Genomic DNA, 22,849 nt, shown 5'->3' with positions numbered 1-22,849 from the left:
GATTATAATAAGCATCGCGACATTAAAAGTTAGCCTTTTTAAAAGTATTGAGAGCTTTTGCGGAAAAATTTGTTCACCGTGCCGATTAATGAATCAATTTAACGAACCTTCAACGAACAAGACAAATCCATTACTTTCCTTTGAAAGCATGTCTATACCCACCTTGTAATAAACTTGAATATTAAATACATATCCTATACGACACGTCGCTCAAGAGCGTTCGTCCCTCATATTTTTTATCATGGGACTTAACAGGTATGTATGCAAAATATAGCAAGTTCATAAAGACTTTGCTCAGCATCTTCTAGGAAGAAAATTGCGTTCTTTGCTCTATTTTCAATTCTGGGGTTCGCTTTCATCTTATGCCGGAGAGAAATTTTAGCATGTTTGTACCAAAACGAAAAGGCTAGGAAAAACTAATTATAATTATTATTCGAGATATTTAAAATAATTGAATAAAATATTAATTATGCATAAGTTCTCAAAAGACTCATCTCATTGGAACTAATAAGAAGTGTCATGATTGCCACTTAATTACTAATTGATGAGGGTGGCTTTTTATTTACAAGAAAATTGGTCTCAAGAGCTTTTTGTATGGCAAGTCTTTGAAACAATTGAATATATCTCCCTCGAGCAGGTTCTTGTATATGTAGAGAATTGGGAAAGTATCTATTTATGTGTCTCACGCACGAGAACAACCTGGAGCTGGGTCTTATAAGGGAACCTTAAGTACTGTCATATTTCGATTTTATTTCGGATGGTCTTAATTGATAGATAATTTAGCGTAACTAAAACTTTGTCACAGAACATACGGTGCAAAATCACGTTTTAGCGAAATATTTGGCGAAAGTTGCGCCAAAAAGTACAATTTTTCCAATGCTTTTAATATAGATAACAGCCTTCGGAATAATGAAATGAAGTTTATAAGTTATACACCTGTCCGTAATTTCATGCTGACCACCAATATGCAAAAAAACAATCCAAACAATTGCCATTTTTTTAAATTGGGAAAATCTGGATAATTTTCTCAATTTGGATTTCGCCGTTTTTTGACATTTCAACAATTTCCAGCTTCTTTTAAGCATTGCAAAAAAGTTTTCCAATAATAATTTTCCCCATTACAACACAATGGGAGAAAATTTTCAAAGATTGAAATTCACAATTTTTAATGAAAAAAGATAACATGACCAATGCTAGTCTATTTTACGTATTATTCAAAATTGTTGGCTATATTTATTTTTGCACGTTTTAAAAAATTCTGGAAAATTGTATCGCCAGTTTTTAGCATATTCAACAAAATAACTTTCCGTATCTCGTTCGAGATTTTAAGCTTTTTGGAGAACTTGAAAAATTTTCATCTGGGAGGGACCCCATAGGGTCCCTCCACTATGGTATATACTGATAGATAAGACGACCTAAATAAATAGGGCGCCCTATTTATTTAGGTCGTCTTATCTATCAGTATATACCATAGTGGAGGGACCCTATGGGGTCCCTCCCAGATGAAAATTTTTCAAGTTCTCCAAAAAGCTTAAAATCTCGAACGAGATACGGAAAGTTATTTTGTTGAATATGCTAAAAACTGGCGATACAATTTTCCAGAATTTTTTAAAACGTGCAAAAATAAATATAGCCAACAATTTTGAATAATACGTAAAATAGACTAGCATTGGTCATGTTATCTTTTTTCATTAAAAATTGTGAATTTCAATCTTTGAAAATTTTCTCCCATTGTGTTGTAATGGGGAAAATTATTATTGGAAAACTTTTTTGCAATGCTTAAAAGAAGCTGGAAATTGTTGAAATGTCAAAAAACGGCGAAATCCAAATTGAGAAAATTATCCAGATTTTCCCAATTTAAAAAAATGGCAATTGTTTGGATTGTTTTTTTGCATATTGGTGGTCAGCATGAAATTACGGACAGGTGTATAACTTATAAACTTCATTTCATTATTCCGAAGGCTGTTATCTATATTAAAAGCATTGGAAAAATTGTACTTTTTGGCGCAACTTTCGCCAAATATTTCGCTAAAACGTGATTTTGCACCGTATGTTCTGTGACAAAGTTTTAGTTACGCTAAATTATCTATCAATTAAGACCATCCGAAATAAAATCGAAATATGACAGTACTTAAGGTTCCCTTGTTATTATTATTGTTATTTTTTTAATAGTGAAATTTCAAAATATGCAAACATTTGTCAGAGATTCGTACCGTCGTATTTATCAGTTAGCAAATACTTGTCAATTTTTCATAAAACTAACTTGAATAAAATACGAATAGATAAGTTTCATGTGAACTCTATTTTTAGATTCTTTCTTAGAATAAAGTTTGAGAACTTTGTGGAGATTCTCCTTCCTTAACTTTAATTAAGGTCAAGGATGGATAGAAGAATATTAATTAAAACCACACCAGAGAAAACAAGAACACTGAATTTTGTTTTCATCAGGGTTGATGAATTCAAATATTTGAACGAAGATTGCACAGAATGACAAAGAATACCACAGCAAAGATGAGGTTCCTTTAAGCACAAAAGACACCAGATATTTACGGTACACGTAAATATACCATAAGTGGATTTGGAAGACGACAGTCTTGAATATTCAGCCCAAGTTATCATTCTTATTAGTTTTGCATAGATAGATAAATACGCGACGCGCCTATAAAATTCGTAACTATAAATAAGAAATCAATACTTTATCTACCTTTATATTTCCACATAGACTGCAATCTAGGGAATCAGTGTTTCATAACCAAACCACATTTTTCATAAACTATCCTAAAATAGCCAATAATCAGCCCGAGTGTGCGTACAACTTATTAATTATTAGTTTGAATTGTTTAGGTAAATACCGTAAATGTGGCCGGTCATGGTATGTATGTAAATATCGAGTGCTTTTTCACTAACTTTCAACGTTTGAAATGGACCCATGTTTTCAGGCGACGCTAGAAGTTATAAAGCCAGCAGACGAATCTGTGTTCCTCAACGCAGGCTTTCTTGGAATCTAGTTTTGCTATTCAATAAGTGGTAGTGTCGGTTTCAGGAGAAATTCAGCGCAACAGCCTCAAAATTGGGGACAGTCGACCATGTAACTTCGTACATACACAAACCATGTAAACACTGAGAGCAGGGCAATTTTCAGAAAGTTATTTACTGTTGGCTCTTTTTATTTACATACATTGCTGCGTATGTGTTTGTGGCTAAACTACGGATCCGTCTGAAAAATGGCATACTCAAAAAAAAAAGTTTGAAACTTAAAACATTTTGGAGGGGAGTGCATAATGTAGCCACTTCACAGAACCTCTTGTGCTGTCTTTTGAACTTTCCATTTAGTATTTTCAGCGTTTAGATATGTGTGACTTGGTAAAAATAGCTTGTCTTGACTTTGAAAAAATCGGACATACTAAATTGGCAGTTCTATTTTTATATTACGTTTACTACTAAATAATTGGTTCATATATGCTTCACTACATGTATAAATGTGTTGTACGTCATACATGCAAATATGGAGCTAATGGTGCAGTACAATTTTGTATTTCTAATTTTTGACTTTGCAAAAAGTACTGCATGCTCAAGTCAAAGAAAGCAATTAAGGCAAGTTTTCCAGGACAGTGTTTTAAGGATTCTTCAAATCCCATGCCAATCTTCTCAAATCTTTTCTACCTTGATTTCTGAATCTTTCTCTTCTTCGTCGCTTTGTATACAAACAAAAGTTTCAAGTGACGTTGTCGACTGTAATTGAAAAGGAGAACTTTTGCCTTTTTCACTGACTGACTAACTCAAGATAAAATTTAAGTGTTGGACTGGATGAAAAGACTCGAGTTGGAGAAAGCAGTCAGTCTCATGCCACACACCACACGACCAAGTGATAACTTTCTCTCAACAATTGTAGTAAATCTAGCATGTTATCCCCACATTATGGTGCAAGAAGAGGGACTGACTGTGAGGACTCGTATTTATAGAGTAACAAACTCTAAAGTCAGTCGTGGGAAGAGAAAAGCCCTGCAAACACAAAGATACTCCTCTCCAAAAGCATTCAATATATAAAACGGTCAACTGAAAAATAGCTCCTTTGCAAAACTTTGTGAAGGATGTAAAGTAGCAGCAGCACTCGAGTGGAGAAAGAAGCTCACCTTCGGATCTCGTGGAGCCAGCGTTTCGTTACTTTGGGTTGGTTTGAATGTAGGTTTGAACGTGTACCCAATCCAAAAAAATATTTAAATTCTATGAAAATGTGTTTATGATAAATGCTTTTGAATATGTGTACACAATGGAACTCTCCATATCATGAACTTTTTGAACTTGGTGACTTATTTATGCCAAGGTTGTGACTTTTGACTTGATGCATGTAGATTTTTCATACTATAGTATCATAATAACATACATGATTATGTTCATATTTTTTATTAACCTAACCATCGATAGAGTTAGTTGTCTACGAGTTGGAAGTTGGAGCGGTGAAAGTGAGGCTCCCCGCTTTTCTGATAGTGGGGGAGGAAGAGGATGACGGAGAAAGTGCACAAGAAGTGTCGTCCCATAATATTGGCAACTTTGACTCCTTTGCCAAAAACAAGAACAGAGCGAGAGAGACGAGACTTCATAATACGGGAATTTATCGGAGAAGACTGTTCGCTGGGACTGTGAATGGCTAATTTATGACCACAAATGAAAGCGGATTTCAAAGTGGCCCCAAGACTACGACACCAACCAACACAAGCCCAACCAACCTCTTTGATTATTTTGAACCTGATCCAATCCCTCCTAGCAATAATGTCAAAGGGATAAACGGGTATAGACGCATAACTAATTTATTGCTGGACTATTATATCTTTGCACGGCAATTATAATACACCATGGGTATTTTATATGGATTATCCATCCTGGGGAAATTGCAAGGTGTTCAACTGTTTGCAAATACTTCCAAGTACAGCACAACCAGAGTGTGTTAAAATTGTAATCACATTGACTCGGAAATTAGAGTATATAAACTTTAAGGTAGACCTAATCCGTAGTATCAGTTGCTAAACACATGACACATAGGCAAACGTATGTAAGTACGTAGTTCATCATCTTTCATATTTTTATACCATCGTACACTTCTTAGGATTCTGGAAGTCGACATGGTATTTTGTGGTTGCACAAACACATACTCGAATTACTTGTCGGTTTTGTTCAGCGTTGTTGATGGCTTTGCGATATAAAATTATTATTGTGTTGCGTCGAGACTTCCTTCCTGTTTTGGCCGAGCTAATGGTGGTGCTCTGATTATGGTACATATGCACTTTCTTCCCTTCTTTTCCCGTCCGTCTGCCTTCCCCTCCATTGTCTTTTGTTGGCAATGTTTCTGTGTTGTTAAGACAAGGCCACTGAATGACTGCCACCAGCTTTTGTTAAAAGAACTACTGCTATAATAGGAAGGCTACCACCACGAGTAGTGAATTATCTACTTTTTTCTGGGAATGAGCCATCATCATCATCATCGTCGCATTATTATTATTATCTATCCCTGCCTGCGGATGAAAGTTTTTTGGGAATTGTTTCAACTTTTATTCACTTATTTATTTGACAGGGATTGCTCATTAAGGAAATGAAAATGAAACGTGAGCCAGAATCAGGTTACTAGTTCATTACTATATTATTATCTGTCAAGAGTTTGCCTCGTTAATAATTGTGTCGTGTATAGTTGTCTTACAGGTTATTTTATCGAGCTGCTCTGGCCTTTGCATGTATATGGTTTTAATCCTGAGAGCACTTATCCTGATACTTACAACGACTATTTACTACAACCGTAGTAAGAAGAAGACGGAAGGCTGAAAATATCTCCAATTTCGAGTCTCATTTCTCTCTCTCCCCGAAAATTTATTCATGGACGAGCACTAATGAGATATTGGATCTGACTAATTATACGATCTGATGGTAGGAACTGGTCTCTGTTGCATATGCACATTCATCATTAATCCGATTAGGCAAATATACATATAGAGTCTCACAATGCGACAAAGTTTACGACTATGCTTCCAAAACTTACCTGTTCATGCCCACCCAATAAAATGAAATATGAGATAGTCTCATATTTCCCTCCGACACTGCTTCTCGGGACTGGAAGCACCATTTTCCTGTTGGGGCAAGGCGAGCAGGTTGTGTTGAAGGGAGGCGGCTGAGAGGCCCTCTATCGGTTTTCTGCCAAACTGCTCAGCTGGCCTGGATTTCATAGGAATGAAGTTGGCCCCCTGCAAAGGCCTCAGTTACGGCGCGTGAGGTGGGTCAAGTTCCCCGATTGTCTGTTGAGAAGGCGGCAAGGAGCCAGTCAAATCCTTTTCATCCCCGTGCTCAGCCCACCTACTCGTCTCTACCTCCGCTCCAATTTGGATTCTCGGAAATTTCAAAGTTTCTCGAAATTGAAATTTAGGTCAAGGTGTGGCTTGTGTGGAAACTGTTGGTCATCATCTTTTCATCATCGTAGGACTTTAAAACAACTGTTTTACGATAAACCCGTTGATAACAAAAAGAGGTAAGAGGATTCGGTTCGTTGTCCCAATTTTTACGCACGTACGTACGTCATAGGTCATCCATACATTTTGCGACTTTTTGAAACCCAGACATGACGCATCATGAAACTGGTTTTTTAAAGCAATTTGGAAAGCATGCCAGATGCAAGGTTATAATGGTTAATTAATTGCGTAAATCAATTGTAATTTAATCCACGTAATACATCCTAAATAAGTATGTAATTTACTGATCGATTGATTGATTGACATTTTAATCAGTCTCCATAAGCACATTTTATAAAGTTGTATGGACAAGATAGAGCTTTTGAGAAATTTTGTAATTGGGAGTGTATATTTATTTCTCTCAATTTTCAGAAAATTCAAGTTCATCTTAGAAGATCTTAAGAGGTTCTGTTCTTTATATATCATTCGGCCAACGGCTCTTCTGAGAAAATGCCTTCCGACGCAAAGAAGAAACGCGATTTGGCCAAGAAACAGGCCGCAAAGACGAAAGGAGGTAAACCAAAATCGGTTGAAAATGGAGACGACCAAGGGCAAGAAACTCCACAAACCAATGGTCATTCGATGACGAACGGAAATGGAGAAACCAACGGGGCTGGGGATACCAATGGTGACATTGACGACGTTGTTAAACGAGAAGGTATTTAGTAATGATTAGTAATGTAATTTAGTTTATTCGTTTTATCACGTTAACGAAATAATCGACCAATCTTTCCATTTGATGCATTTTATTAGAATTGCTTTGTCAAAAGCTGGAGAAAGAGGCAAGGTTGAATTCGGAAGCCAGGGCTTGTACAGGTACATTTTTATACAATTAAAAGTTGCTATATATGAGTGTAGAGTTGTAGAGTGTTCAAATTATATATTTTACTAATTATTTATTTAGGGAACTTCGCACTGCACCCGAAGTCGCGAGACGTAATTCACAAACGAAACAATGAAATAACTCAGCAAAATAACTTTCTGTACGTTTTTTTATTCGTTTTTTGTTTCCTGTAGATCAAGATAGACATGTTGTCTATTACTTTCTATGGCCGAGAAATCCTTGTAGATACAAAGCTGGAATTGAATTGTACAAGGCGATATGGATTAGTGGGTGCAAACGGAAGTGGCAAGAGTACTCTGTTAGCTGTTGTGGGGAATCGAGAAGTTCCTGTTCCGGATCATATTGATATTTTCTTGGTAAGATGGATAATTTTATATATAGATATTATGTTATTGCAAGATACATGTAACACATTAAACAACCTATCTCCGGAAATAGGTCGATCGTGAAATGCCAGCAACGGATAAGACAGGTAATCTTTATATTTTTATTTTATTTGCATGACTTCATTTGCGATAAATACATAAATATATGCTTTTTATTTTATTTTCAGCCTTACAGTGCGTCATGGAGGTCGATGCCGAGCGAGTTAGGCTAGAAACTTTGGCAGAGAGTTTGGTGGCTTGTGAAGATGATGGTATAACTAGATACTAGCATATGAAATCTTTGAATTTTTGTAGTCTTAATAACTAAAATCTTGTATTATTTATTAGAATCTCAAGAGCAACTTATGGACGTTTACGAAAGATTGGATGAAATATCTGCGGATACTGCAGAAGTAAGATCACAAATAAATAAGTCAACGGAAAATTGAAAACACAAAGTAGTTGATATCAATTCGTCCTTGTTTTCTGTTTAGGTACGTGCAGCGTACATATTGAACGGTTTGGGATTCACCCATGCTATGCAGAATAAGAAATGCAAAGATTTCAGCGGAGGTTGGAGAATGCGAATAGCTCTAGCACGCGCGCTGTATCTAAAACCAAGTTTGCTCCTATTGGGTATTCATGAACTTTAAATTTTTCCAACTTTAGACGCTGCAGTAAATGTGGACACAGATAAATAGGTTATGTTTGTTTTGCTTTGTGAAGATGAACCAACTAATCACCTTGATTTGGATGCCTGTGTGTGGCTGGAAGAGGAATTGTCGAAGTATAAGCGAATGTTGGTTCGTAATTGCATATTTTATCGTACTCTCCTCTTATTCTTTAGTTTTTACAAATATCACAAATTCAATCAATTGCAGGTGATCATTTCCCATTCTCAAGATTTCATGAATGGCGTTTGTACCAATATTATTCACTTGGAGAAGCAAATGTTGAAACCTTATACGGGGAACTACGATTCTTTTGTGAAGGCGAGGTCGGAATTGTTGGAAAACCAGATGAAACAATACAACTGGGAACAACAACAAATCGACCATATGAAAGTAAGATAAAAACTACTTGTGTATAATTTCACTATGTAATAATGAATACTACTATAATGATGATAAAAGGCCGATATGAATAATTTCACTTTGAAAAATAAAAGTCGTGGCATTTCTAATGGATCATCCTCCAACTGGCAGAGTGTCGAGTTACGCTTTTATGCTGTGACTCCATTCGCTAGTAATTAGCATGTATTCGCCGAAATGCTTGATGATTATTTTTCTAAATGTTGAATTAATTGTGATTTCAATTGGTGAAGCGTTTTTCTGATGCCATATGTTGTTGCTTAAAAACAAGTAATTGTTAAGACAAAGTCGTAGTAGTGTTTATTTATGAAAATTTCTTCAGAAAAAGTAAATTGAAAGTTGACTTGACTATTTTTAGAACTACATCGCAAGATTCGGTCACGGAAGCGCAAAGCTGGCTAGGCAGGCACAGAGTAAGGAAAAAACCCTTGCAAAAATGGTTGCTGGAGGATTGGCTGTAAGTATGATGGATTCACATTACAAGAAAATCATAGATAAGGAAATTCTATTTTACTTAAATGGTTTATTTTGTTGGTAACAGGAGAAAGTTGTCGCTGACAAGACTCTGTCATTCTCGTTTCCTTCGTGTGGAACGATTCCACCACCAGTTATTATGGTGCAAAATGTTAGCTTCCGTTATAAGGAAGGGACACCTTGGATTTATCGTAAGTTTTTTATTCCTAACAAACCTACTTTGTTCTACTTTCTCCATAGAGTACTTTCTCATACATATTCTACAAAACGACGAGATTAATGAGCTCACATTTACTTGATTTTTTTTCTTATAGGCAATTTGGAATTCGGTATCGATCTCGATACACGGATCGCACTCGTAGGCCCAAATGGTGCCGGTAAGTAGAGATATAGAGAAAGTGAGCATATTGCTATATAAATTGTAATTTAACTTGCTATTCTACAGGGAAAAGTACATTGTTGAAGATGATTTTTGGTAAGTTCTGCAATTCTAAAAATAAAAATAAATAGCAAAATTGCTATTTTTATTTCCTTGTGTGTAATGTGCTTGTTTGATTTCTTATTTTAGGGGAACTCCATCCCACTTCTGGTATGGTCTCAACCATTCTAACAAATATATAGAAATATTCGTTCATTCATACTATAAGATTTCATTTAATTATTTGTAGGTATGATTCGACGGAATTCGCATCTACGATTTGGGCGATACCATCAGCATCTTCACGAGTTACTGGATATGGACATGACGCCTTTGGATTATATGATGAAGTGTTTTCCTGACGTGAAGGAGGTGGAAGAGATGCGAAGAATTATAGGACGGTATGGGTTATCGGGAAAGCAACAGGTAAGGTCAATTAGGAATTATGTATTTAATAACAGTAGTACAGAGGTTTCACATTGTCGTTAACTTTGTCATATTTACATTACTTAACACAAAGTTCTGTTCTATAATTGCAGGTCAGCCCCATGCGACAACTGTCTGATGGACAACGTTGCCGAGTTGTATTTGCGTGGGTAGGTTACAGAAAAAGTTTAAATTTGTCCCTCCTGCTAATTATGGCCTAATGATCTATTATTTCTATTTCTTCTTTAGTTATCTTGGCAAGTACCACATTTATTGCTGTAAGTGGAGGATATGTCAACAATACATATGCAATACATTCACTCGATAATACATACTTGTTTTTTGCAGGCTGGATGAACCTACAAATCACCTCGACATAGAAACGATTGATTCGCTCGCGGACGCTATAAATGATTTTGATGGGGGTATGGTCCTAGTGTCCCACGACTTCCGATTGATTTCTCAGGTACACATAAATTTGTCATGAATAAAAAAATATAACAATGCTCAAAAACTCTGTTCAAACATTGCGGTATTCTTGTAGGTTGCTGAGGAAATATGGGTATGTGAAAATGAAACGGTGACCAAATGGCCGGGTGATATTCTGTCATATAAGGCTCATTTGAAGAGCAAAATCGTGAAAGATGACCAGGATGAACCCGTAAATAAACCCAAGAAAATTACCACCACCAACAAGAAGAAAGTTAAATAACGAAAGTAGAAATAAGTGCGCAATTACTCGTTATTATTATTATTATATAAGATGAAACGATGCGAAACTTTAATTCTTGATTTAATACTAATTCTTGGGGAATTACATGGTTGTTTTATGGAAAGCGCTAACGAAAATCTAGATTTTTTTCATCATGCATCTTAAAATTAATTACGAAACCCATCACCGGACACTTGTTCTCTTGGCGCGCGAGTAGTAGTAGTAGTTCATGAATATGGCAAATTGCATTATGTCTTATTTCGATTATTTCTGACTTGAGGTCATTCCGATGAAATGCTAATTTGTGCATAGCCTATTAAAGCCTTTTCATCGGGTGTTTCATTCGAAAGGCAACCAGAGTTCTGAAATAGAGAAATTTTTAGTTTGAATGAGTGATACACATAGGTGCAATTGGCATAATACAAATTAATTTAGGGAACGATTCTTTCTTACCAATGTAAAGGTAATATTTTTCATTTGATCCCGCTTTTCTATGAGCTTTTCAAGGTTAGCAGAAATTGCATTCATATCTTTACTGAAAATAAGAAAGAAAATGTTTTTAAAAACGGTCTCAGGTGTACCATGCATACATATGCATATATTAAACAAAGAGTCAACAAACAAATAATCTAATGTCCTCCTTAGTTCACTTACGCTTCGACTAGACCAGCTCCCACCAGTTCTGACGCTATCCCTTCCGCAGAGTCCTTCCCCGGCAGATACTCGAATCGGATATCGTTCAATTCACGTTTCGCGTTCCTAGTAATATTATTTATCATCGTGAGAAGAAATATACTGTGGAAATACAGGGCTGATGACGATTCATAACTGCTTACCTCATTCGTAGTACAAGGTTAACGGTCGCATTAGAAAGTCCAACACTATCAACGTTGACTTGACCGACTGCTGAAGGGCTTTCGTTATTTGTCTTCGTTGTCTCAGACGACGTAGCCTCACTATCACCACGACTTTTCTCTGTAGCATCAGTTGGTGCTGTAATAGTATCACCTGGTAAATCGGTACTCGATATGGTTGCAGAGGAATGCCTCCTGACAGTTTTGGCTGGATTTTCAGTCCCGTCTTGCTCATCATCATCACTGGACCACACCCATTCACCACTCAGAGTTCTATGCAGTTTTCCGCTTGCTCCAGGCTGCTTTTTCACTGATTTTGGAACTCTAACCTCAGGAGTGGACCCGGTCATAAGCAGTGTTTGTTGCAAATACTTTTTGTCTTTTGACAAGCATTTTTATTTATTTAAATACAGTTTTTTACTTAGAGTTTTTTGATGTTGAATACCTTTTGCTTTCTTGAAGAAGGGATGTTTTAACAGCTCCGCCGCAGTTGGTCTCTTGGCTGGATCCTTGCTGTAAACGATAATTAATTGTATATATATAATCATATCCTGGTTTCTTAAAAGATAAATTATTTTATTTCAAGTGATAATAAAATAACTGCACAACATTAGCAATAATTAATAATAATAATGCTAGTTGATTTACCTGAGACAGTCGGCAATCATTTTTCTTATTGTTCTTCCATAATTTTTGTATTGGTCTTTATCCTCTGCTCCTGTTTCTATTGTCGGCGGGTCATTTTGTAAGGTCAGCATTAACACTTTCATAGGTGGGTACTTATGGTATGGGGCAGTTCCTGTCACCATTTCTATTGCTGTGATCCCAAAGGACTTGAAACAAGCAACGTATTATACAAATATTGCAAGTTTAACGCGTTATATATTAATTTACTTGTATATGTCGGCTAATACATATGCAACTTACCCAAATATCTGCTTTAAAATCGTATCCGTGGTCCTGTTCTAAAACTTCGACAGCCATCCAGCACGCTAATTTAAAAAAAAAACAACTAAAATAAAGTATTTACAACTTTTACTTAGTCTTTAATGTTGTTATTACTTACGTGTCCCCACAAAAGTGTGCCGTACTTTCTGTCGTGATAAGTCACCTCCGGTCGCTAGCCAAGCTGATACCCCAAAGTCGGCAATCTGAACAGTCCCATCTTACATACAACGAATTCGAATTACTAGATGTTTTTTCGTCAAATCAATGCCAAAAATATAAGGGAAACGTTTCCCGTACCACTTGAGTAATAGTAGAATAACTCACCCTCTCCAATGAGAATATTCCCGGCCTTGATATCCCTGTGAATTTGCCCGTTGGCTGCGTGATTAATTATTGAGTTACATTAGATTTCCATCGCTGAATATAATAATGTGGAATAAAATGTTTTACTTACAATGGAAATATTCTAATCCCTTGAGTACCTCCTTCAATACGGTAGCAATGGTAGGCTCGTCAAATACTCCATTTTTACTATCAGGTTGCTTCATCCGATGTTTTATTATGTCCAGAAGGGAACCACCCTCTAACAACTTGAGGACTAACCACAACTCTTCCTTTACGACAAAGGAGGTGTAGTACGTGACCACATTCTCGTGGTTGCATGATGACATTGCATGGATTTCTTTCTGTTCGAGAAAAAACACCAATATAATTTTAAAACTATCAATATCTATCCATGAACTAGAATATGCAGTCACGCCCAACTACCGCACAACTGTATGCATATGGTCCAATTTGACTCACCAACAATTCCTCCATTGAAGTGTTCCATTTTTCTAAATTGATCCGTTTTATTGCGCACTTTTCTTGTCGGGGAATGCACAAAGCTTTGTGAACCACAGCGGTCGCCCCCACCCCTGCAAAGGTACATTTAATAATCCGTTTAGTTAATTACTTATCCAATGGTGCACTAAGCAATAAGCATGATGTTTCTCAATGCTCATTAGTAAGAGGTGCTAAATGGACGTAATGTTAATGAGGATGTCCGGCTAAAACTAGCCACTTGCTGCTGCTGCTACACTGAAATATGGATGGGTGTGTGGGGGAAGAGGACGTACCGATGACCTCTCTGAGCTCGTAGTCCTCCTTGATGTTGGACCAAGGGGTTTGCACCGCGGGAGGGATGTCCGCGGCCATTTTTGAGAGACTGGTGGGGTCGGAGGATCCTTCTTGCGCCGCGTTGTTGATATCTCCGTCTCCTCTCTGGCCACTTTGCGCTCTCCCGCCACTGCTGCCACCAACAAGCCCCGACCCTCCCGACTTGCGAAAACGAGGTGTCGACTCCTCCTCTCCATTGTTAATATTATTCGACGACGATGACGAAGATCCCGGCGTTAAGAGTGGGGGCAGGTGGTCACTAGCAGATGTGCGACGAAATGTCCCAGGTGATCCTGCCAGGTGAATTAAAATGTTAGAATGACTTCACAACATATTGCACATATTATATTGAGATTAGTTGTGTTGAGGTAGAGAATTCATAAATTTAGAAATTTGTTGATGTTACTTTTCAAAAATTATTTAGTTGTACAGGAAAGTATTTTCATAAAGAAATATCCCATTCTGTCATGGGAAAAAATTGAGACAAGAAAACAATAGTGCATAAATATTCATTACCTGGTGCTGCAAGGCCGGGAGAAATTTTTCTGAAAAAAGAGCAAGAAATATAATAATTATGATGATCTTACAATTAGGAAAATTTGCAACTATTGTGAGGAGGAGGCGATGAGGACGGTAGGATTTTAGATTTTTATAGGAACTTTCGTTCGTACATCCAAATATATGTATTTTTTAGGAGATATGAGAAAACTTGAGACTTCTCGCTCTCTCCTCGGTAATCTCACTTAGGATAAACGGTGAAATACAGGCAAGACTTTCTTCAAACAACAAAATCTCTCTCCACTTTGTCGACCCCAATCTTATGTGGTCATTTTTACCTGACTGCGTATATGCTGGGATTATAAGCTCCTGTCGGAACAGTTGTTCGAAACTTATTGATGCGCTTAGAAGCCATTTAAACTAGTACTCAAATTTCACTCGGCTCACAACACGGCAGCTTTGGAGTTTTGTTACAATATTGTCAGATTCTAACTTCAATATTTTCTGTCCTGATTGATAAAATCGAGTTGGTATTTCTTCAGTTATTAGAATATCTATGCAATGTGGGGACCTCGTTTAACGATACTTTTGTGAATTATGGCAAACAAAGCTTTAATTATTCTCCCATAAAATATTGTACTAAAAATAAATAGATGATATTATATGGCATATAAATATTTTTAAGGATAAATTTACTACTTTATCTTCATTAGATGATGCGTTGTAAAATTAAAAAGGAAAATGGTGATTGTCATATATGGAGGTAAGTATATTGGGATTTTATTGTCTATCTATAGATTATAGTGTATGCATGTCTATATGCTGAAATAGGAACGTGATTTCGCAAATCTAGTATCATAATAATTACACCTGGAATGCACAATATTTGGTATGGCTGACATGGAATTTTCCTCTTGTTCCAAAATTTTAAATTTGTCACTATATTTGAATATATATTTTAAATACTTCAATTTTTTTATGTTACGGCTATGATAAGTTTTCATTCGTCCTATTACAGTCGTCGCAATATAGGATTTCATTCCTCAGGTTGTGGTATTTAAACTAATAGTCACTCATCCTCAGCCTTACCAGGAACAGGGCATAAATTCTTAATACCGACATTTTCAATTATCTTTTCAACATTACATAAATAATGAAAAATCTTAATGGATAATAAAACGGGCCCAGAAAATTATTTCTGGGCACGTTCCTCGTCCTCCCTACATTTGTTAGACGTGTATCAATGAACAAATATTGTATCCTGAGCTGGGTGACGCTGCTTCAGTAGATTCACCTTGAATTACGTGATCGCCAATATTAGATAATAAAAAATAAATTTTCATACCTGCTGGATGAAAACTTCATCGGGTTACCGATTCTGTTACTAGACGAGCTCATTCTTCTGTTAGCTTTGCACTTGTGGGCAATTTAAAATTTTTGAAAAAATCACTTATACCTACAGTTTTGTAAAAATTGTAGTACTAAAAAATTGTGCAACAGAGTATGAAAATATGAAAGGTTTTGAAATATTATCATACAAAAATATAATACTGAATGCGGTAAGAGACGCGCAAGTGCAGGATGTGATTATCAATACATGACGATCACAATGACAAATTGAACCTGATTTCCCTGCTTTATCGAGTGATATTTGTTTAATGGCGTTTTGGTGGATTTGGTTTGTGATGAAAAACACGAAGCAGGAGCAGAATTATTGTTATTAGTATTATGATTATTATATGTAGGTATCCGTCGTCAGCACAGAAGCAAGAGAGCTGCCAACTATCAAGGAACAGTTATCTGAAATCCCCTGCGTTATGTGATGATGAGAATGAGCATGACGATGAGTGTCACGTTGACTCAACCGATCGAGATTATAATAAAACGCGACACATTTTGGCGATATGTTATTTGAATTTATTATTTTGTCCCAGGCATACCAATAATCAACCAAAATGCACTTTAACATTCATGTAGTTGAAGTGTTATACAATGGTTATACGTAAGTATGTACATACGCTGGTAATGATTTTTCATTCCCTATTCAATTTAACAGTCAATCCATTGTTATCAAAAGCAAATTGTTTTGCGTATATGTAGAGAGACAGTTGAAACCAGTAGCGTTAGGTGAAAAGTTTTTCGTAAACAACAATTTAATGAGGACGACAAAAATTTATTACAAATTATACTGGTTTATTCATTATGTACATATTTTACAATGTCATTCTCGTCCTATAAGAATACAATTTATTGTGTACTGGTCACTAATAAACACAATGGAGCACAAATGTAAAGTTCAGAATTTAATTTTATTAAAGTGTATAAAATTGTCAGTTAAGTATCAATGACCACAGCGTATTAATAATATGCAAATGTACCGCTACAAAAACCATGCATTAAGATTTTAATTTTAAGGCATTTCTCATTTCATAGTCTTCATAATGATTAAATCCAGGATTATCCATCCCCGAAAGACTCCTTCCATTCTGATGTCCATTTTCTTCTGCTTTCGGAGTCTGAGCACCGTTTCCGTTGCTAAAATTTCGTGGTTTCTAAAAGTAAAAATTTTAATTAGTTTTGGTGTACTTTTTGCCTAACTAATTAAGTCAAATCGCTGATTAAACATAAGGATTCACTTTGATTGCAGATCCCAAGTCCCACTGAAAACTCTCAGGGAGAAAGTTTCGCATAAGCCTATCCATAGGTGGGCTAATAAGGTGAGGATCCTATTTTATATAGGGAAAATAAATACGCATGTAAATTTCATAAACAAATTGACGTATGCACTTCCGTCCAAATTGTCTAAATTGTGTAAAAATTCTAAAGGAAAATTTTATCAGGAAAAAATAAATACTGATGAAAATTTTGTAAATAAATTGTATGTAAGTACTTCCGGTCAAATTTTCAAAATTGTTCAAAATTTGCGAGAGAAACGTACCAGTGTTCGTGGGTCTCTCTTTCCAGTTAAAAAAGAAACTAGCAATCCAATCACGATCGTGATTGAGCATCCAATCAATGAATACCTGCAATAATTTGCATCATCAAATATTTTCCCGTCATTATTCTGCATTAATCGCTACCTACCACATGTAGGAAATTCGATAAAATTCCAGCAGTCCTCCGCTGTACGAAATAAAATGTAATCAGTCATAAATGTTAACTACACGATGTAACCCAAAAGTAATTTATTTATTAACCGGGGTAACCTCACCTTTCTCCCGAACTCGTCAGGGGGAGAGTAAAATTGCCGTGCTTACATCCCGAGACACTGATATCCAACTTGGGCGTCACAATTTGTTTGTTTGCAATCGCCATATTTGCACCCACGCCCAACCAAACCATAAATGCGAGGGCTGTAACCGTCCCTGTAAAAGCCCCCTTCGAAGAAGCCCAAGGGAAAAACATGCCCAATGTGAAGACCCCAAGTAGAGGCCCCCCAATGATACCAAAAATCGATAGGGCTAAAGGGATTCATCATCATCCATGCATTATTACGACATGTACTTTAGGACCAATAAATTTGACTATGGACCTGCTTGAAGAATTCCACCTAACTGTTGAGCAACGAATACCAATCCTATCAAGTTAACGCAAATATATACAGCTTAATAATCAATATTGCAAGATTATACAATTCAAATTTTCATACGGAGGATATAACAAATTTTACCGAAAGAAATGAGCCCGTACATCACAGCCAAGCCTTTGCTAACGGTTGTGGCTGGGTGAACAAAGGAAAATCAAATTAAATATTCAAATCCTCATCAGTGTTATTGATATTCCAACAAAAGGTTAAGCAATTAACCTGGGGGCGAGGATGTTTAAAAATAACATATTCTACATGTGTACCTCTTGTTTCAGTCATGTTTGGATAGAAATGTCGAGCAAAATCCTCCAATGTGATTGCAGCCAAGCTGTTTAGCCCACTTGATACCGTACTGCGTAATACTTAGTATTGTATTGTGATCGATTTAGAAACGCAGAGTTTAGAATAAATTTCTACAAAAATCATGGGTACCTTAGGGCACCCGAAAAAATTTACCTGAGGGCTCCCGAAAAAATTCCAGCCACAAACAGCCTATTTAAACACAGTTTGATGTATTTTTACAGAATACGGAATGTGACGTCAGTGAAAGTTATTTGGTTTACCCTGGTAGACCCGGAATTGACCCCAATGTATCCATTACATACAGAGGAAATAATTGATCTGGAGTTTTCACTCGCTAGTTTCCCATGAATAAACAAGTAATGAAAATACATGCATATGTTATGATTCAATTAATGCCAAACCAAACTTCAGTATGTAAAACAAATTGCATTGCATACATTTGATATCAACGGGTCGCAGTCGGCATAACGGGCATAAATTACAAGTCCGGCGTAACAGCAGATGGTTAACAGGCCAAAAAGCCCGAAGAAATTCATCCAAATGGCACTGAAATAAATGACAAATGGTTACACAGATTCTCACAATGCAGTTCTTTCGATTCTCGTAAAGTCATTTTCCTGGCGTAAATACATACTTTTGAGCCTGTCTCATCGTGGGAACAGTGAGATAACGTTGAACCTGAAATAATAGTCGACATAAAATTTTGAAAATACATGAATTGAGAATAACCCCAATTCTCTATTAACCTGAGCTTGGTTGACTCCATAAACAGCAATCCAAGTAAAATAACCTCCTATTTTCAAATAGTGATTAATAAACTCTCCAACCGACGGGACGATCAATCCAATCAACGGGATATTTCCAAAACAATTACAGTTATTACCAATGCAAAGACTCCAAACAGTATGGCGAGTTCGTGGGTCAAGGTCAAAGCTAAATAGAAATCAGAAATATGTTCATTTTTATACACATATTAGATTATAAAGTAGGAACATTTCAGTTGGAATATCAAACATATTCGAAAGAGGGAAATATGCATTACACACTTGAAGAATTCAATCCTTTGTCCCTCATTCGAAATACTCCACACATTCGCAAAGCCACCCAAGTCATACGATCCTTTAATTACAACTGCAAGCATTGCACCAAACCTGTAATTAATGCAAAAATATAAATATAACAATCAATCGGGTAGGATTAGTAAAACATTTGACTAATCGGAATCCTAAGACTTACATGATAATTGTTTGAATGACATCGGTCCACATCACAGCTTTCATGAAAAAAGTATATTTATTTATTATTATACGTTATTGTTATACATAATAATATACATGAATATATTGTAAAGAAATCTCATGCTTATATTGACCTTTCATGCCTCCCAAAGCCGTATAGAAAATTACAATAGCAAAAATTGCTGTGACACATCCATATAAGTTTAATCCAGTAACTGTTTCAATAAGTATTATAAAAATAAGTATGATTTATATCATAATTTAGTACGTTTCACTTATTGCCTTAAGTTCAAAGCTCTACTTACCTTGACTCAATGCGAGGGCTGGAGCATATACCACTAGAAAACATTTTTTTATGAAATTCACATTGACTTTTGAATACACACTTTTTAAGGTTATGTCTCACCTATAGACATGTAGATTGTCTAAAGTTTTTAAGGAAAATTAGATTGTTAAGATCATATTATTTCATATGCGGTATTTACATATCATAATTATAATCTATCATCTTTGTTGAGCATTAATTAATTGACAGTAATAACATGAAAAGGACAGGGAGCAACGTAAATTGCGCAACATGGCACGTATGTACATAGGTCCACAAATATATAGGTACATCTGTGAATCACAGACTGTGATGTGCTTATACAAACTTATTCATAAGTCTCACTTGAAGGAAAATCAAGTGCTTCAGATGAAATTATAAAATCATTCATTTTTAATTTCCAATTTTAAGTAGCACAATTTTCTTACCATCTGAGTTGTAAATATTGCTGATCCCAACATTCTGACAGGTTTTGAAAATCTCAGCTCCAAGTACTGTAAGATGCAAATATTTTTAGTTTATTTGCGTGAGCATAATAATGTCGATCATTTCAATAGCCAATTAAATTATCAACTTCGCAACATTTTTTTTAACCAAAAGTAAATGGATATATGTAGCGGTTTTCAGCAGCTGCGCTTTGATAAAACCGGTCTGATCAGTTAAAACTATTAAATAATTCAAGTTTAAAATCCCATCGTTTATAAAAGAAAATATTTTTAATTCGGATAAAAAATAAAGCCCATTAATGTGAATCGGTCAAATTTAAATGCCGTTCGGGGTATGCGGCTGAAATTTCGGGCACCACATTAGCATCCCTATTGACGGAAATTGTCATCAGTACTGCTACCACTCATTTTTAAGCATTGGTCATTTTTACATAAGAAACATATGTACGTTGACACTTTTACCTCGTAGGCGGACGTCACTTGGAGATTATAGAATACTGGCAAGTACAAATAGGCAGCACTCGCCATGACGACGACGTACGAAGGTCCTATCATCCAATATAGCGTTCCTGCTCGCAAACAACATGACCATGTACATAATTATTGTCCATATTGACACGCAAGGTCATAAAATTCTAACCTTTGGAATAAACTTCGGCCGGGGTGCCTAGTAAAGTTATTGCGCTCATGAAACTGTAAACAAGAAGAAAGTATGCATAAATTAAATGCATTTTAATGCAAGTGCGATAAACTGTCTAATTTTTCCAAATGAAACCCTTGTTATTTTTAATGTTGACCATTTACGCTGCATGCGACGAGTATATAGGATCTACATATGAAGTGCAAAAACGATGTGCAAAAATATATGTCTTTGTTTAATTAATTAGATTACATTTGAGTTACTTTCAATGTTATATATGTAAAGTCCTTGCGCCACCCATGCATACATGAATTAAGACTTTTGGAAATATTTGGATGGCATTATTTTTATACAATATTTTGGCAAAATATTTGATATATGCGTAGTTCATGATTTTTTTTACTTTGAAAGTCAAAGTCAAATGAGTTTTTTCAGCCAGAGGCAGGAAGAAGTAAATTGCATATGAAAAACAAGGCTAGATCATAAATGGACAAAAATAATGTTTATCGTATTTGTAAATAAATTTATAAAATCGCTTCATCCTTAACTTATCACTTCATAGTTTGAAATTATACTATTTCATTAATTAAAAAAACGTAGCCTGTCCTAATTCAAGGTTAGTTTCCAGCTTCTCCAGATTATAACACGCAATCCATTGTGAAGTTGTTGGGTTTGCATTGAAAGTATGACATGTACGTGAACGCGTAATGAATGTCAAGAATGAAATTTATAAGCAATGTTGGCATATGTCACTCAAATTAATTAAATTATGGTTTAAATATTCGCTATGATAATGAACCTATTTACTCTTAGCATTGCCGAATATGTAATTTTGGAATAAGCCTGTACAGGATATCATGAATTGGTTTCTGAATTAATTTAAATCCTCTTTCCATTACAATAACCAGTTCTATGTAATCTCAACAAGTCTCAGAGAAGACATTTTTTGCAAAAAACCAGTATGGTTCTACAAATACATACATTTGATATAGTTAAAATCAGGAATTCATGGATCGTAGACGACGACGGACCATGGCTCGTGCAAAAAAAGTATAGTTCATGAAACAATGGTAATTGGTTCAAACGATTGTCGTATACATGTAAATAAAATATGTATGCACGCTCATAAATATATAGTAATGCCAAGGGGTGAGTGGGATCAGGCCAGGCATCTCGTCGACGTGTACCTGGTTAACCTTGGACACACATATTGTGGGTGGATTGCACAGAAATATTTATGGAATATTTCTTATGCAACCCATATACATATATAAATAAATAAATATTAGATAAATGCAGATTTGAATATTTCTTGCCTGGCTATTAAGGACATCGAAACGGGGAACGTGCCCATATTTCTGCCAGCCATTAAAAATTCGCTAGTTGTCTTCTGCTTCGCCCCAAAACATCCAAACATGATTCCGATTCCTGCAGAGATTCCAAGCATGAGAATGAACACCAGATAATCTGGCCAACCAAAGAGCTCGGACAAATTTTGCGTGATCACTTCCACTGTTCCGTTTCCGTTAGCCATTGCGATAGTTATAATTTTTTACTGATAATTTTATACAGATTTTTTTTAAAAGCTCCAAATTTGGAATCCTAATATTTTTTGGAATCAAAACCTCAATGCTAAAATCTTGAACAAACACACATTGAACGTTAAAAACACCACTTCACATTAGGTGTGATGTACATAAATTGGTAGATAATAGACATGATAGACAGATTGACACAGTGCTGACGCTGGAAAAAAAAGCACGAACGTATTTATGTATGTATAATGGGGTTAATCGTGCTATGAATAATGAAACACTATTTTGTATCAACTTATTTTCTTAGTTCAGGTGTAATTTTTCAAGATCAGACAAAATTGTTTCGAACTGCAGTCAACCGGAATACTAAATTATATAGCACTTATAAAACAATACAACAAAATGTAGCAATAAAAATTATGATAATGGGGTAATAATTTAGATAATATTCTTATTATTGATTCCTGGTGGTTACAGTCCCGCATGCAAACTACTAT

General features: G+C 35.7%; 3 protein-coding genes across 5 annotated transcripts; 1 reads left to right on the top strand and 2 right to left on the bottom strand.

Annotated features, from left to right (window-relative positions):
• Positions 1-6,308: 6,308 nt before the first annotated feature.
• On the top strand, positions 6,309-10,945 carry LOC110845381 (ATP-binding cassette sub-family F member 2). Its single transcript, XM_022091769.2, has 21 exons — positions 6,309-6,511; positions 6,864-7,149; positions 7,245-7,307; positions 7,396-7,427; positions 7,509-7,691; positions 7,774-7,807; positions 7,889-7,972; positions 8,049-8,113; positions 8,195-8,336; positions 8,427-8,503; positions 8,582-8,764; positions 9,150-9,248; positions 9,333-9,456; positions 9,580-9,642; positions 9,711-9,740; positions 9,834-9,854; positions 9,934-10,109; positions 10,223-10,279; positions 10,359-10,387; positions 10,458-10,575; positions 10,654-10,945. The coding sequence occupies exons 2-21, from the start codon at positions 6,942-6,944 to the stop codon at positions 10,819-10,821; spliced, it is 1,956 nt and encodes a 651-aa protein (XP_021947461.1). The 5' UTR covers positions 6,309-6,511; positions 6,864-6,941; the 3' UTR covers positions 10,822-10,945.
• On the bottom strand, positions 10,858-15,846 carry LOC110845382 (serine/threonine-protein kinase OSR1). 3 transcript variants are annotated; one of them, XM_035849074.1, is made up of 14 exons: positions 15,625-15,846; positions 14,298-14,326; positions 13,742-14,074; positions 13,428-13,540; positions 13,078-13,309; positions 12,921-13,001; positions 12,742-12,840; positions 12,603-12,667; positions 12,324-12,508; positions 12,121-12,188; positions 11,658-12,054; positions 11,476-11,580; positions 11,275-11,356; positions 10,858-11,183 (listed from the first exon to the last, which is right to left on the bottom strand). In XM_035849074.1, exons 1-14 carry the CDS (start codon positions 15,675-15,677, stop codon positions 11,103-11,105), a joined length of 1,923 nt encoding a protein of 640 aa, XP_035704967.1. In that variant the 5' UTR covers positions 15,678-15,846; the 3' UTR covers positions 10,858-11,102. The 3 variants fall into 3 exon arrangements, with proteins under 3 accessions (XP_035704967.1, XP_035704966.1, XP_035704968.1); XM_035849073.1 differs by lacking the exon at positions 15,625-15,846 and adding an exon at positions 14,618-14,723; XM_035849075.1 differs by lacking the exon at positions 15,625-15,846 and adding an exon at positions 14,618-14,713 and having other exon boundaries at positions 12,948-13,001.
• A 609-nt stretch (positions 15,847-16,455) lies between these two features.
• On the bottom strand, positions 16,456-22,849 carry LOC110845918 (sodium-coupled monocarboxylate transporter 1). Its single transcript, XM_022092473.2, has 23 exons — positions 22,134-22,849; positions 20,818-20,870; positions 20,640-20,746; positions 20,160-20,225; positions 19,813-19,831; positions 19,712-19,744; positions 19,541-19,621; positions 19,405-19,441; positions 19,215-19,319; positions 19,052-19,101; positions 18,915-18,961; positions 18,803-18,846; positions 18,606-18,714; positions 18,429-18,502; positions 18,322-18,357; positions 18,129-18,217; positions 17,950-18,000; positions 17,812-17,856; positions 17,491-17,740; positions 17,364-17,402; positions 17,218-17,302; positions 16,916-17,005; positions 16,456-16,831 (listed from the first exon to the last, which is right to left on the bottom strand). The coding sequence occupies exons 1-23, from the start codon at positions 22,349-22,351 to the stop codon at positions 16,676-16,678; spliced, it is 1,884 nt and encodes a 627-aa protein (XP_021948165.1). The 5' UTR covers positions 22,352-22,849; the 3' UTR covers positions 16,456-16,675.

Source organism: Folsomia candida, unplaced genomic scaffold (genome assembly GCF_002217175.1).
Source record: "Folsomia candida strain VU population unplaced genomic scaffold, ASM221717v1 Fcan01_Sc003, whole genome shotgun sequence".
NCBI lineage: Eukaryota > Metazoa > Arthropoda > Collembola > Entomobryomorpha > Isotomidae > Folsomia > Folsomia candida.
This window is presented reverse-complemented; position numbering and strand designations above follow the sequence as displayed.

Excerpts from the sequence above, each read along its gene's own strand:
- LOC110845918 (XM_022092473.2), bottom strand. The coding sequence starts at position 22,351 with ATGGCTAACGGAAACGGAACAGTGGAAGTGATCACGCAAAATTTGTCC. Across the intron at positions 20,871-22,133 it reads TCGATGTCCTTAATAGCCAG|TTTCATGAGCGCAATAACTT; the intron begins GCAAGAAATATT and ends TCTTGTTTACAG. Across the intron at positions 19,442-19,540 it reads GGCTTTGGGAGGCATGAAAG|CTGTGATGTGGACCGATGTC; the intron begins GTCAATATAAGC and ends TTTTCATGAAAG.
- LOC110845381 (XM_022091769.2), top strand. The coding sequence starts at position 6,942 with ATGCCTTCCGACGCAAAGAAGAAACGCGATTTGGCCAAGAAACAGGCC. Across the intron at positions 7,973-8,048 it reads GGTGGCTTGTGAAGATGATG|AATCTCAAGAGCAACTTATG; the intron begins GTATAACTAGAT and ends ATTATTTATTAG. Across the intron at positions 8,765-9,149 it reads AACAAATCGACCATATGAAA|AACTACATCGCAAGATTCGG; the intron begins GTAAGATAAAAA and ends GACTATTTTTAG.
- LOC110845382 (XM_035849073.1), bottom strand. The coding sequence starts at position 14,694 with ATGGCTTCTAAGCGCATCAATAAGTTTCGAACAACTGTTCCGACAGGA. Across the intron at positions 14,075-14,297 it reads TCCCGGCCTTGCAGCACCAG|GATCACCTGGGACATTTCGT; the intron begins GTAATGAATATT and ends TTCACCTGGCAG. Across the intron at positions 12,509-12,602 it reads ATTTTAAAGCAGATATTTGG|TCCTTTGGGATCACAGCAAT; the intron begins GTAAGTTGCATA and ends GCTTGTTTCAAG.